General features: G+C 45.6%; 1 protein-coding gene across 3 annotated transcripts; it reads right to left on the bottom strand.

The window, feature by feature from the left end:
- Window positions 1–832: 832 nt before the first annotated feature.
- On the bottom strand, window positions 833–13,117 carry LOC101007785 (serine peptidase inhibitor Kazal type 2). Of its 3 annotated transcripts, XM_031661425.1 has the most exons (4): window positions 12,976–13,106; window positions 11,955–11,989; window positions 2,680–2,789; window positions 833–1,156 (listed from the first exon to the last, which is right to left on the bottom strand). In XM_031661425.1, the coding sequence occupies exons 1-4, from the start codon at window positions 13,028–13,030 to the stop codon at window positions 1,111–1,113; spliced, it is 246 nt and encodes an 81-aa protein (XP_031517285.1). In that variant the 5' UTR covers window positions 13,031–13,106; the 3' UTR covers window positions 833–1,110. The 3 variants fall into 3 exon arrangements, 2 of the variants coding, with proteins under 2 accessions (XP_031517285.1, XP_003898900.1); XR_004181296.1 differs by lacking the exons at window positions 833–1,156; window positions 12,976–13,106 and adding an exon at window positions 12,717–12,803 and having other exon boundaries at window positions 2,735–2,789; XM_003898851.5 differs by lacking the exons at window positions 2,680–2,789; window positions 11,955–11,989 and having other exon boundaries at window positions 957–1,156; window positions 12,826–13,117.
- Between the last annotated feature and the right edge of the window lie 2,483 nt (window positions 13,118–15,600).

Genomic DNA, 15,600 nt, shown 5'->3' with positions numbered 1-15,600 from the left:
GCCCTGGCATATTAACTATTTTGAGCTAAAAGCACTTGAAAAACAACAGATGCAAGATCATTCTGACTTTCCTTCTATTTCTTAAAAGCAGGAGATAAAATTCCCCTGTGAAAGACGTCCTCTCTATGCCAGAAGTAAAGTAACATTCTTATCATCAAGGACGGGGGGAAATTGGAAATTGAAGTCAAGGGAAACGTGTACAAACCCACCTTGTTAGACTAATCCTTATCCTCCCAGCCACTTCTCCACCCAATTAACTCAGCCCAAGCCCCTCTGCCGTGTCACACTTTCATAATTCACAACTCCTTGTCTAATTCAGCATATAGTGTTCAACTCTGTGTCTTTGAGTGTTTATTTCTTTTTCTTTCTTTCGAGATGGAGTCTCGCTCTGTTGCCCAGGCTGGAGTGCAGTGGTGCGATTTCAGCTCACTGCAACCCTTGCCTCCCAGGTTCAAGCGATTCTCCTGCCTCAGCCTCCCAAGTAGCTGGGACTACAGGCACGTGCCACCATGTCCAGCTAATTTTTGTATTTTTAGTAGAGACAGGGTTTCACCATGTTGGCCAGGATGGTCTCGATATCTTGAGTTCATGATCTGCCCGCCTCGGCCTCCCAAAGTGCTGGGATTACAGGCGTGAGCCACCATGCCCGGCCAAGTGTTTATTTCTTTATGAAGGCTCCCATGCCAAGTGAAACTTGTATTAAATAAGTCTGTATGCTTTCCTCCTGTTGATCTGTCTTATGTCCATTTAATTTTCAGACCCAGCTGAAAAACTCTTAAAGGATACCTCCTCTGCAATGAGAATGATATTTTCAACAGAGCACAGTAGGAACTGAATTCAATGCTGATTTTATTTCAACTAAATAAAGCAATGCACAAGTTATCTGGGCAGCAAGCTTAACTCTAGGAGCAAAAGCCAAGAAACAAGGATTCTTTTTTTCTTTAAATTATCCATCACTACACATGGCTGTCTTCCATACCTGCTCTCAGAAGATGTGTGTTAACAAATTTTATGTAAAGAAATACAGGAAAAGAGAAAAAGGGGAAACGCAATTTATCTAGTCTGCCAGTGAAGGTGGTCTCTCCATCTTCTGTTCTGTAAACTGCTCCATCAGCAGGGTCCACGTCGGAAGATTTTAATATTTTGACCACTTTCCCTGCAAATTGAACAATCATAGAAACACATTTATTACCTACCATACTGAAACTGTCTCATTATTTGTGTTAAGAAGACCCATACAGATATACATTAGATTCCTTCCATGGCTACACTTACTTAATCATTTTTTAAGCTAAATCTAGGAAACAAAGAGGGTGGAAGTCACCAGTCTGCCATTTTTTCCCTAACCCTAGGGCACAGGACATTAACCCCAAAGAATCACTCAGAGAGCTGGGCATGGTGGCTCATGCCTGTAATCCCAGCACTTTGGGAGGCCGAGGTGGGCGGATCACTGGAGGTCAGGAGTTCGAGACCAGCCTGGCCAACATGGTGAATCCCCATCTCTACTAAAAATACAAAAATTAGCCAGGTGTGGTGGCACATGCCTGTAACCCCAGCTACTTGGGAGGCTGAGTCAGAAGAATCGCTTGAACCCAGGAGGCGGAAGTTGTAGTGAGCCAAGATCTTGCCAATGGACTCCAGCCTGGGCAACAAGAGCGAAATTCCATCTCAAAAAAAAAAAAAAAAAAAAAAAAAATTAGCTGGGTGTAATGACGCATGCCTGTAATCCCAGCTACTCTGGAGGCTGAGGCAGGAGAATAGCTTGAACCTGGGAGGCAGGGATTGAAGTGAGTCAGGCGATAAGTGAGACTCAGTCTCAAAAAAAAAAAAGAAACAGAGAAGACCAACTGAGGTCAAATAATGAATCCCTGCTACGTACAAAGCTGCATACCTGAAGGAGTAGTTGCAGTCACCTGGTCAAGTGTGCTACATGAAGCATATCAAGTATCATTACTTAGCATTCTACTAAGCAGAGTCAGTAAGTCGCACTTCCTGACTAGTAGTACAGGGTGTGCAGATCACCTACACATGCCCTTTGAATTAAAAATAAAATTTAATACTTCACGGAGTTTAACTATTAAATAGACTCTTAATTTTAGGAAATTTCACATTAGTGGGCAATAACATAATTTGATTACCTGGCCTATAGTTGACTAATCACACATCTCATTGTTTAACTTGATCTGAAAAATGCACTGAGGATTTTGCATCTCTTTAACCATCACCCTGAAAACTGAGAACTACCATTATCACTTTTGATTCTTACATCCAAGAAAATAGTCACTACCTCCTAAGTAATCAAAATTCAACAAAAGAAATGAAGAGTCTGGGCGTGGTGGCTCACGCCTGTAATCCCAGCACTTTGGGAGACCGAGGCGGGTGGATCACTTGAGATCAGGAGTTCGAAACCAGCCTGGCCAACATGGTGAAACTCTGTCTCTACTAAAAATAAAAAATTAGCCAGGCGCGGTGGCGGGTGCCTATAATCCCAGCTACTTTGGAGGCTGAGGCATGAGAATTGCTTGAACCCAGGAGGCAGAGTTTGCAGTGAACCAAGACGGCACCACTGCACTCCAGCCTGGGTGACAGAGCGAGACTCTGTCAAAAAAAAAAGAAAGAAAGAAAAAGAAAAAGAAATGAAGAATACTTGGCTAGTCTACAGCTGTAAAATCATGTTACCTGATTTTCATGCACAGAGTACATTCATTGGGGTAAGTGATCATGTCAGTGCCACACACAGGGTTAAAGTCCCTGGGACATCCTGGTAATTGATACCGAGCGCAGAATGGCTGGAAAAAAGAAAGGGACAGAGAAATTCAAGAATGACTTGAGATACACTCATAAAATAGTTCAGAGAAGAAAATGTCCCAGATCTCCTTAGATTTCCTAGAATCATTCAATAAAAATATTTTTATTTTCCAGAAAAAAAATTTTTTTTGAGACAGAGTCTCACCCTGTCTCCCAGGCTGGTGTGCAACGGCACAATCTCAGCTCACTGCAACCTCCGCCTCCTGGGTTCAAGTGATTCTCCTGCCTCAGCCTCCCAAGTAGCTGGGATTACAGGAGTGTGCCTCCATGCCCAGCTAATTTTTGTATTTTTAGTAGAGACAGGGTTTCACCATGTTGGCCAGGCTGGTCTCGAACTTCTGACGTCATCCACCCACCTTGGCCTCCCAAAGTGCAAGGATTACAGGCGTGAGCCACTGCAACTGGCAAAAAAAAATTTTCTAATGCTAAAATCAGATACAATGTTGGTGTGATGGTTCAATACAAACTATGTAAAAAAAGGACCCCGGCCGGGTGTGGTAGCTCATGCCTGTAATCCCAACACTTTGGGAGGCCAAGGTGGGCAGATCACCCGAGGTTGGGAGTTCGAGACCAGTCTGACCAACATGGAGAAACTCCATCTCTACTAAAAAATACAAAATTAACTGGGCATGGTGGTGCATGCCTGTAATCCCAGCACTTTGGGAGGCCAAGGTGGGCAGATCATGAACTCAAGAGATCGAGACTGAGGCAGGAGAATCAAATGAACCTGGGAGGCAGAGGATGCGGTGAGCCAAGATCACGCCATTGCACTCCAACTCTCCAACCTAAGCAATGAGAGCAAAACCCCATCTAAAAAATAAAAAAAATTTAAAAATTAAAATTAAAAGGACCTCAGAGGCTTCAATCTGGCTGATTTTTAAATGAAAGTCTGAGACACGCCACCATACCTACTTTTTTATTGTCTAGCTTCATAATTTGCACTTCACTACAATGTCCATGTGGATGTTCTATTAAATTCCACCTTAATCCCTTGCCTGAATGCCAAGACAAAATCAGGAATCTAATCTTTCAATCTGAACTTTTTTTTTTTTTTTTTTTTTTTTTTGAGACGGAGTCTCGCTCTGTCACCCAGGCTGGAGTGCAGTGGCCGGATCTCAGCTCACTGCAAGCTCCGCCTCCCGGGTTCACGCCATTCTCCTGCCTCAGCCTCCCGAGTAGCTGGGACTACAGGCGCCTGCCACCTCGCCCGGCTAAGTTTTTGTATTTTTAGTAGAGACGAGGTTTCACTGTGTTAGCCAGGATGGTCTTGATCTCCTGACCTCGTGATCCGCCCGTCTCGGCCTCCCAAAGTGCTGGGATTACAGGCTTGAGCCACCGCGCCCGGCCTCAATCTGAACTTTTAAGGCACTGACATTTAACCAAAAACATTAAAGAAAGCAGGAGATTCAGAATTGAAGCAAATTTGTGCCAAAGGAAAAATGTTCAAAACAGGTTCATCATCTATGGAGGCTCCAAATTTCATCCCACAAGATACTAACTACAGGAAGAGAGTTGAATCTGGGCAAACATTGCCCCAAAACTTCCTCTCCACCCTCTGGAAGAGAGCCACTGCACATTTATTATTCCTTAATGTCATTTTAATTCTTATAGAAGGGCGGAGCATGGTGGCTCATGTCTGTAATCCCAGCACTTAGGGAGGCTGAGGCAGGTGGATCACTTGAGGTCAGGAGTTTGAGACCAGCCTGGTCAACATAGTAAAACCCCGTCTCTAGTAAAAATACAAAAATTTGCCGGGTATGGTGGCACACGCCTGTAATCCCAGCAACTCGAGAGGCTCAGACAGAAGAATCGTTTGAACCTGGGAGGCAGAGGTTGCAGTGAACCGAGATTGCACTACTTCACTCCAGCCTAAACAACAAGAGCAAAACTGTCTCAAAAAAATTACAAATTAAAATAAAAATAATTCTTATAGAAGGATATGCTAAAATTTTAAGCAATTCTCTGACCTTTATACTCTAGAGCAGGGGTTTCCAACCATCAGGCCACAAACTGGTACCAGTCCGTGGCCTGTTAGGAACTGGGCCTCCTGTTAGCAGGAGGGAAGTGGCTGGCCAGTGAGCATTATCAACTGAGCTCCGCCTCCTGTCAGGTCAGCGATGGCATTAGATTCTCATAGGAGTACGAACCCTATTGTGACATGGGCATGCGAGGAATCTAGGTTGTGCACTCCTTATGAGGCTATTATTTTTTTTTTTCGAGATGGAGTTTTGCTCTTGTTGCCCAAGCTGGAGTGCAATGGCGCCATTTCGGCTCACTGCAACTTCCGCCTCCCAGGTTCAAGCAATTCTCCTGCCTCAGCCTCCCCAGCAGCTAGTATTACAGGCGCATGTCACCATGCCCAGCTAATTTTTTGTATTTTTAGTAGAAATGGAGTTTCACCATGTTAGCCAGGCTGGTCTCAAACTTCTGACCTCAGGTGATCCACCTGCCTCAGCCTCCCAAAGTGCTGGGATTACAGGCATGAACCACCGCACCCGGCCCTTTTTTTTTTTTTTTGACAAAGTCTCATTCTGTCGCCCAGGCTAGAGTGCAGTGATGCCATCTAGGCTCACTGCAATTTCCGCCTCCCGAGTTCAGGCAGTTCTCCTGCCTCAGCCACCCAAATGGGTAGGATTAAAGGCACCCACCACCACGCCCAGTTAACTTTTGTATTCTTAGTAGAGACTGGGTTTCACTATGTTGGCCAGGATGGTCTCAAACTCCTGACCTTGTGATCTGCCGGCCTCGGCCTCCCAAAGTGCTGGGATTACAGGCGTGAGCCACCGCACCCTGCAGAGACTCCTAACTAATGCCTGATGGTCGGAGTTTCATCCCAGACCATCTCTGCCCACCCCACTCCATGCCTCAGTGCATGGAAAAATTGTCTTCCACAAACTGGTCCCTGGTCCCAAAAAGGTTGGGGACCGCTGCTCTAAAGCTTTCCTCCTGAAAGTTTCTTATATCGTTTACTGGTATAGTCACTCATTTACAGATGTTATGGCAGACACAAAGACAAAGAAAAGTTGGATCCTGACTATAAGGAATTTAGGATGGAATAAGGCAATCAAGAAATACACATGCTGGTCTTGAAGAATGGGTAAAATTTAATATAGAAGGCTGGGAGAATGTCTACCGCAAAGAAATAAAATTGATCAAGCAAAGGCACAGTGGCAAGAGAAGTGGTTGGCATTGGAGTTAACAGTTTAAAGGAATCTCCAAAACTCTTTTATGATTTAAAAAAAAAAAAAAAAAAAGGTTGACACAGGAGAATCGCTTGAACACAGCAGGCAGAGGTTGCAGTGAGCCAAGATCCCTCCATTGCACTCCAGCCTAGGGCACAAGAGTGAAACTCTGTCTCAAAACAAACAAACAAAAAACAAACAAACAAACAAAAAACACAGTACTCAACGAACTAGGAACAGAAGAGAACTTCCTCAACCTTATAAAAGGCATCCATAGAAAAAACAAAAACAAAAATAAAATAAAAGGCATCCATAAATAACCTACAGCAAACATTCTACTCAGTGGTAAAGGACTCAATGCTTTTCCCTAAAATCAGAAATAAAAACACAAGAATGTCCATTTTCACCTCTTCTATTCAACACTGTACCAAAGTTTCTTGCCAGGACAATTATCCAAGAAAAATAAATAAAATGCACCCAGATGGGAAAGGAAGAAGTAAAACTATCTCTATTCAAAGATGACACAGGGCTGGGCACAGTGGCTCATGCCTGTAATCCCAGCACTTTGGGAGGCCGAGGCAGGCAGATCACTTGAGGCTAGGAGTTTGAGATGAGCCTGGCCAACATGGTGAAACCCTGCCTCTACTAAAAATACAAAAATTTGCCAGGCGTGGTGGCAATCACCTGTAATCTCAGCTACTTGAGAGGCTGAGGCAGGAGAATTGCTTGAACCCGGGAAACGGAGGTTGTAGTGAGCTGAGATTGCACCACTGCCCTCCAGCCTGGCGAAAGAGTAAGACTCTGTCTCAAAAAACAAACAAGCAACAAAGATGACACAATCTTGTTATATAGAAATTCCTAAGAAATTCACACACACACACACACACACACATACACACACACACACACCCCCCCAATAATTACTAATAAACAAGGCCAGGTATGGTGGCTTATATAATTATATGTACTTTGGGAGGCTGAGGTAGGAGGATGACTTGAGGCCAGGAGTTCAAGGCCAGCCTGGGCAACATAGCAAGACCCCATCTCTACAAAAAATTAAAAATTAGCCATGTGTGGTGACCTGTGTGTGTAGTCCTAGCTTCTCAGGAGGATGAGGAAGAAGGATCACTGCAGCCCAGGAGTTCAAGGTTATATTAAGTTATGATCATACTATTGCACTCTAGCATGAGCCACAGAGCGAGACTCAGTCTTGGAAAAAAGAAAAAGGACTAATAAGCAAGTTCAACAAGGTTGAAAGATACAAGATCAATATATAAAACTCAATTTTACTTCTATACACTAACAATGAACAATCTGAAAATAAAACTAAGAAAACAATTCCACTTACAATAGCATCAAAAAGAATAAAACATCTCTAGGGCCAGGTGTGGTGGCTCACACCCTTAATCCCAGCACTTTGGGAGGCCGAGGATCACCTGAGGTTAGGAGTTCAAGATCAGCCTGGCCAACATGGTGAAACCCTGTCTCTACTAAAAAAATATAGGCCAGGCACAGTGGCTCACAGCTGTAATCCCAGCACTTTGGGAGGCTGAGGTGGGCAGATACCCGAGGTCAGGAATTCAAGACCAGCCTGGCCAGCCTGGTGAAACCCCATCTTTACTAAAAATACAAAAATTAGCTGGGCATGGTGGTGGGTGCCTGTAATCCCAACTACTCAGGAGGCTGAGGCAGGAGAATCGCTTGAACCCAGGAGGTGGAGGTTGCAGTGAGCCGAGATCATACCATTGCACTCCAGCCTGGGTGACAGAGTAAGACTCCATCTCAAAAAAAAAAATAAATATATATATATACACACACACACACACACACACACACACACACACACACAAAGTAGCTGGGCATGGTGGCGGGAGCCTGTAATCCAGCCACTTGGGAGGCTGAGTCAGGAGAATCACTTGAACCTGTGAGGCGGAGGTTGCAGTGAGTCGAGATGGCTCCACTGCACTCCAGCCTGGGTAACAGAGTGAGACACTGTCTCAAAAAAAAAAAAAAAGAATAAAACATCTAGAAAGGCCAGGCGTGGTGGCTCATTCCTGTAATCCCAGCACTTGGGGAGGCCAAGGCGGGCAGATCACAAGGTCAGGAGTTTGAGACCAGCCTGACCAACATGGTGAAACCCTGTCTCTACTAAAAATACAAAAATTAGCTGGGAGTGGTGGCATGTGCTTGTAATCCCAGCTACTCAGGAGGCTGAGGCAGGAAAATCACTCGAACCCAGGAGGCGGAGGTTGCAGTGAACCGAGATCACACCATTGCATCCAGCCTGGGCAACAGAGTGAGACTGTCTCAAAAAAAAAAAAAAATTAAGAATAAATATTTACAAAGTGTAAGACATGTATACTGAAAACTATAAAGCATTGTTGAAAGAAATTAAAGGCCTAAATACATAGAAAGACATCCCATGTTCATGGATCAGCAGATTTAACACTTTTAAGATGACAATACTCTCCAAATAGATATATAAGTTCAATGGACTCCCCATCAAAATCTTAGCTGTCTTTTTTTTTTTTTTTTTTTTTTTTTTTGAGACGGAGTCTCGCTCTGTCTCCCAGGCTGGAGTGCAGTGGCTGGATCTCAGCTTACTGCAAGCTCCGCCTCCTGGGTCCATGCCATTCTCCTGCCTCAGCCTCCCGAGTAGCTGGGACTACAGGCGCCCGCAACCTCGCCCGGCTAGTTTGTTGTTTTGTTTTTTTTTTTTTTTTGTATTTTTTAGTAGAGACGGGGTTTCACCATGTTAGCCAGGATGGTCTCGATCTCCTGACCTCGTGATCCACCCATCTCGGCCTCCCAAAGTGCTGGGATTACAGGCTTGAGCCACCGCGCCCGGCCTTAGCTGTCTTTTTTTGCAGCAGAAACTGACTAATTGATCTTAAAATTCAGATAGAAATATAAGGGACTCCAAGTAGCCAAAACATTCTTGAATAAGAAAAAAAGGTTGGAGGATTCACACTTTCTCATTTTGAAACTTACTATAAAACTACAGTAATCAGGCTGGGCACGGTGGCTCACGCCTGTAATCCCAGCACTTTGGGAGGGGAATGACCTGAGGTCAGGAGTTTGAGACCAGCCTAGTCAACATGGTGAAACCCAATCTCTACTAAAGATACAGAAATTAGCCAGGCATGGTGTTGCACACCTGTAATCCCGGCTACTTGGGAGGCTAAGACACGAGAATCGCTGGAACTCAGGAGATGGAGGTTACAGTGAGCCAAAATTGTGCTACTGCACTCCACCCTGGCAACAAGAATGAAACTCCATCTCAAAAAAAAAAAAAAGTATAGCACTAACAATAGAGGAGGATATACTATGAGAAAACACCAGAAGGTACAGGTAGAAAAGTAGGCTGCGTTGATGAGGTTAGACTTTCTCTGTGGGCAATGAGAAGTCCTTGAAGATTCTGCACAGAGACATGCTACATTCAGTCAAGATTTTAGAGACTAATTGGAGCAGCAGTGTGTAGCAGGAACTGGAAAGTGAAGATACCAAAAGGCTGGGGAAAACCCATTGAAAAGCCACTATGCTAATCTAGGTGAGAGATAATGGGGGCCCTAAATTAGAGCAGTGGCAATGGAAATAAGGAAGAAAAACCAAAGATCAATCTCTCTCTCTCTCTCTCTTTTTTCTTAAGACTGGTCAAGTGAAGCAGTGGAATGAAAAAGGAACAGAGAAATCTGTGGTTGTGATCAATTAGTTGTAAACACCACTGCACAAAAGCCAGCCAAACCAAAGATCTCTTGTGTGAGTCATCCTTTTAACAATCCTGTCAAAAGACAGCAGGTCCAGGCCGGGAGCGGTGGCTCATGCCTATAATCCCAACACTTTGGAAGGCCAAGGTGGGTGGATCCTGTGAGGTCAGGAGTTCGAGGCCAGTCTGGCCAACATGGTGAAACCCCGTCTCTACTAAAAATACAAAAAAATTAGCCAGACGGGGTGGCATATGCCTGTAGTCTCAGCTACTTGGTAGACTGATGCAGGAGAATCACTTGAACCCAGGAGGCAGAGGTTGCAGTGAGCAGAGATCTCACCACTGCACTCCAGCCTGGATGACAAAGCAAGACTCTGTCTCAAAAAAAATAAATAAATAAAGACAGCAGGTCCTGCAGCACTTGCATTGCCTCCTGAGTGTGAATGCCTTCTTAAATTCTACATGTAGGAATTCACTCACTTTACCCTAATCCCAGCCTTAAAACGAAGGTACCATAACTCCCATTTTCTAAAAGAAAACCAAACCCAAGCAAACCGAATCACTGACTAACAGTGTTATTGGGCATCCATGAGATGCTGAAGACTGAGCACCAAATAGCAAATAAGACACTATACCTGACAACAGGCATAGTTTCCTGGAGGACATAGGCAAACAGGCAATTACAATCTAATGCTGTGACGGGGTAGAGAAAAGCACTGGATCTGGAGTCAGACTGCCTGGATGAGAAGCATAGCTCCACCACTTCCATGTGACCTTGACCAACGGGATAATAATGAAATAACGATCCCTACCTCACAGTACTGTGAAAGATGAAATTAGTTATTATATATGAAGCATTTAGAACACTGGTATGGCACGCAGGTATCTAAGTATTTATTGTTATGATGGTGATGATGATGCAGTATAGGTAAGCAGAGAGAAAGTGTGTGTGGATATATATATCTACATCTCTACTTTGGAGGAAGGGAATTGCGTGGGAAGGTTTCCTGGAAGAAGTCTACTCCGAGCTGAATGCTCAGAGTTAACCTACTGAAGTCAACATCCTCATATGTCAGATAATGTCTATCTTACAACATCATTGTGAGAATTGAGAGACCAAATAAACAGACAATGACTAGACCTTATATAAAGCAGAACTCTGACCCACAACCTGCAGCATCCTGCCCAGGAACTCAAATCATTATTTAGAATAACCAAGCCAGGGGGCCAGCCGGCTATAAGTCAGACTTGAAGGAAATCAGACTGCTATCTCTAGTGACAGCCCAGGAAGCCAGATAATAACCCCTTTAACAATCAGCCCAAAATGGCTAGGACTTTTTTTTTTTTTTTGAGATGGAGTCTCACTCTGTCATCCAGGCTAGAGTGCAGTGGTGTGATCTCAGCTCACTGCAACTTTTGCCTCCTGGGTTCAAGTGATTCTCCTGCCTCAGCCTCCCCAGTAGCTGGGATTACAGGCACGTGCCATGATGCCTGGCTAATTTTTTGCATTTTTAGTACAGACGGGGTTTCACCATGTTAGCCAGGATGGTCTTGATGTCCTGACCTCGTGATCTGCCCACCTCGGCCTCCCAAAGTGCTGGGATTACAGGTGTCAGCCACCATGCCCAGCCGCAAAATGGTTAAGACTTGATTACTAACTGACAGCTTCCATAATTTCTGTCCTTGATTCCAACTTAGCACAACCAGAGAAAACCAAATACGCACCCCTAACCCATATCATAGAATGTCCTGCTTCTAGCTAGCTCACCTGCAGCTTCCCTGTGCCAACAGCCTCCAATCAGGCCATACCTGAAGCCATTTCTTTTTTCCACTATAGTTTTCGCACTCCTCTCTTTGACTCGAGTCCCTATTCAAATGCAGGTGACAGTGGCTGACTCTCTTGCTATAACAAGCCCTGAAAAACACAGCCTTTGCTTGTTCTCATTTGGTTGGTCTCCTTTTACATCCTCACAATTTAATTTGATAAAGTACATAAAATATCTAGTACAAGGCATAACTATTTTTCTAAGGACCTTTTGAATCTTTAAAGGAAATATTAACAGAAACAAAGACTGGGCTGTTTTCAACTAAAATTTACACTTTTATCTGAATCAAAAGGGCTGTGTGACAACCTGGTTTCAAACGCAGTCCTCAATGGTTTCAAAAGTGGCAGGTCAGACCTGAGAGCCAGCCTCCCTCCCAGACGGTTTTGGGCTTCACTGTATTGGTAGAAATAGTACAAGTGGTTTCCTACTTACCGTTTTATATTTTGAAAATCGACGGAACAGAGGGCCTGTAAGAAGAAAGCATAGACATTTTACAGTATGGGATCAAGGTAAGGTATTGTTCATGAGGATTTTTTTTTTTTAATGAGATCTTGCTATGTTGCCCAGGCTGGTCTTGACCTCCTGGGCTCAAGCGATCTTCCTGCCTAGGCCTCCCAAAGTGCTGGAATTCGAGGCGTGAGTCACCACATCCAGCTTCATAAGAATGTTTTAAAATCCAGTTTGGGATTTATCCAGGTCACATCTTCTATTTTCCCCTCTAAATCCTACCTTCTTTAAACTGTCCCCAGCCCACTTCCTCCAGAAAGGATATTCAGTTTTTTATGGCACCTCTCCCCACAAGCACACAGAAATAACATTTGGTTCTGTTCCCATTAGGTTTGGTTGAGAAAGGACTTTGAAGCTACGGAATAAAAGTCGCGCTAGCGCACTGCAGCTTCAATTCCTGGTCTCAAGCGAGCCTCCCGCCTCAGCCTCCGGAGTAACTGGGACTACCGGCCCAAGCCACCGCAGCTGGCCAAGGAAGTAACCCTTAATTAATAGTTCATGATATTCTTTTCCTTTGCAGCTCGGGGTAACAAATATAAAATTTAATGCAAGATGTGAGCATTTTAACTCCATTTTAAGAGAGGTGTGGACTAAAGCCCCTTTCTCGTAAGCATCCACAATTCCTCATTCCTGCGCATCTCCTCCTGTGGGGCCATACATAAAAACCCAACTCCTCATCTTGGGCACCTGAAAATCTACTTTAACAGAGAAAGCGCTCTAGATAGCAGGCGTCCTTGGAGCTGGGAGTGAAATCCAAGCAAGAACTAACCACACCCCCCAATTCGCGCTCCTCCACCTGGCAGGTCCTCTGGGGAACCGCCCGTAACGGCCGCGCGGGTACCGTCGCCGAGGCCTCCCAGAGCCGGGCAGGGGCCGCCGCCGGCGTGACTCCCTCTCCCGCTTTTCTCCAGAGGTCCCCGCTCTCCAGGACCGCTCCGAGCGCTACCTGCGAAGGTAACTGCCAGGAGCAGCAGCGCCAAGCGCAGCACCGCTAGCGCCATCCTCCTCCCGCGCCGGGCGTCTGGCCCCTGCGCTCTGGTGCCAGCGCCACTCGCAAGGGGCGCGGGGAGGGCGGGGGAAGGGAGGAAGAAGGGGCGGGGCGAGAGTGGGAGGAAGTGCAGGGGTAGGTGGCGAAGGCAAGAGGGGCGACGGGAAGAGGAGCCGTGAAGGGTCGAGGGAGAACCGGGAAGGGCTGGGAAGGAGAAAGGTAGAAGGACGGGGGAGGGGGCCATGGGGAAGGAGGGGGCGAGGGAGATAGAGGAAGGGGCGGTTGTTGCCCCACACCCTCTCCTTCCAGCCGAGGAGACTAAGGGGAAGACCTCTCCCTCCGACATACAAGAACCTGAGAGCCCTAGGGAACCCTCGTGGAACTCTTGGGAGCTCTGTCAATCGATCCCTATTTCTTAAGCATCTACTGAGTCCCAGATAGTGTTTTGTTGCTGAAGACACAGCCCTGACCTCGACAAAGGAGGTCCTTGCTCTCAGGAAGCGTTCCGCCTTTCCCTCTTTTAATATATTTTTTAACTATTTTAGGCCGGGCGCGGTGGCTCACGCCTGTAATCCCAGCACTTTGGGAGGCCGAGGCGGGTGGATCACGAGGTCAGGAGATCGAGACTATCCTGGCTAACATGGTGAAACCCCGTCTCTACTAAAAATACAAAAAACTAGCCGGGCGTGGTGGCGGGCGCCTGTAGTCTCAGCTACTTGGGAGGCTGAGGCGGGAGAATGGCGTGAACCCGGGAGGCGGAGCTTGCAGTGAGCTGAGATCACGCCACTGCACTCCAGCCTGGGAGCACAGCGAGACTCCGTCTCAAAAAAAAAAAAAAAAAAAAAAAACTATTTTAGTTGACACATAATGATTATACATACTTATGGGGGTACATAGTGATATTTGGATATATACAATGTGTAGTGATCAAAACAGGATAATTAGCATATTCATCACCTCAAACATTTATTATTACTTTGTGTTGAGAACATTCAAAATCCTTTCATTTAGCTACTTGAAAATACGTAATAAATTATTATTATTATTATTTAAATTTCAGACAGGGTCTCGCTCTTTTGCCCAGGCTGGAGTGCAGTGGCACAATCTCAGCTCACTGCAACCTCCACCTCCCAGGTTCCAGGTATCCTCCCACCTCAGCCTCTCTCCCAAGTAGCTGGGACCACAGATATATGCCACCATGCCCAGCTAATTTTTGCATTTTTTGTAGAGAGGGGTTCTCACCATGTTGCCCAGCCCTTCTTTTGAAGCCGAAATGCCTACTCACACAACTCTGAGCATTGCCCCTGAGTCTGGGGTCAGATTTGTGCTGTAATCCCAGCACTTTCGGAGGTTGAAGTGGGTGGATCACTTGAGGTCAGGAGTTCGAGACCAGCCTGGACAATATGGTGAAACCTAGTCTCCACTAAAAATACAAAAGTTAGTGGGCATGTTGCCATACTCCTGTATGTACTCAGGAGGCTGAGGCATGAGAATTTCTTGAACCCGGGAGGTGGAGGTTGTAGTGAGCCAAGCACACCACTGCACTGCAGCCTGGGCAACAGAGTGAAACTCTGTCTCAAAAAAAAAAAAAAATGCTGGAGACTGGAGCCAGCTGATTTTGTCAGAGTGATGAAGAGTCATTGCTGTGGCACTGCTGAAAGAAACAGCCAGCAGGCAGGAGCCAGTCCCTTCTCCCTCCTCCTGCCTTCTGGTGTTCCCCTCATGGACCCTATGGGCATAACCTTCCAGAAGCCAGCTGGAAAAGCAGAAATGAGGTCTGCTGAGACCTGGCACCACATAGCAGAGTATAGAAGGGGAGGTGTAGAGCTGATGGAGAATCACCTTATGACTGGCATGTTCCCATGCCCACCCCTTGACCTTAGCAACCTCAAGGGCTGGAACAAGAAGACACTGTGCAGTTTTCAACTCCACTTGGCACCACACATGGCTGAGTTCTGGCTGGTATCCTGCTGAGGCCAAGGGGTAAATTTGAAATGAGTGTTAGTACTTTTCTAAGTCACATCACATTCAGTTCTTTGAACAACAGTCATAAAATGGTCATAGGTCATTTTGCTGAAGATTCTTATCAAGAATTGATAAAATATAATTTATATATAAAGCTTTCTCAACTCTGTTGGATGTCTGTTACCAAATGACATGTGCACTTGCTTACGAACACCTTTGATGCTCTGGGAACACAAATCTGACCCCAGACTCAGGGGCAATGCTCAGAGTTGTGTGAGTAGGAATTTCGGCTTCAGAAGAAAAGCCATTTACACCTCAAGATAGATTTCTTATAAATGTGATGTGTGTGGATACAGCTGCCTTTACGTTATTTTGTTTCAAAGAGCTGACTGACTGGCAGAATGGCTCATGCCTGTAATCCCAGCACTTTGGGAGGCAGAGGGAGGCAGATTGCTTGAGCTCAGGAGTTGGAGTGCCAGCACCACTCACAGGGGACACGGGGAGGGCAGGGGAAGGGAGGCGACATGGTGACAAAACCCTGTCTCTACAAAAACTACAAAAATCAGCCTAGTGTGGTGGTGCGCACCTGTAGTCCCAGCTACTCAGGAGGCTGAGGTG

This window comes from Papio anubis, unplaced genomic scaffold, assembly GCF_008728515.1.
Source record: "Papio anubis isolate 15944 unplaced genomic scaffold, Panubis1.0 scaffold15, whole genome shotgun sequence".
Classification (NCBI taxonomy): Eukaryota; Metazoa; Chordata; class Mammalia; order Primates; family Cercopithecidae; genus Papio; species Papio anubis.
This window is presented reverse-complemented; position numbering and strand designations above follow the sequence as displayed.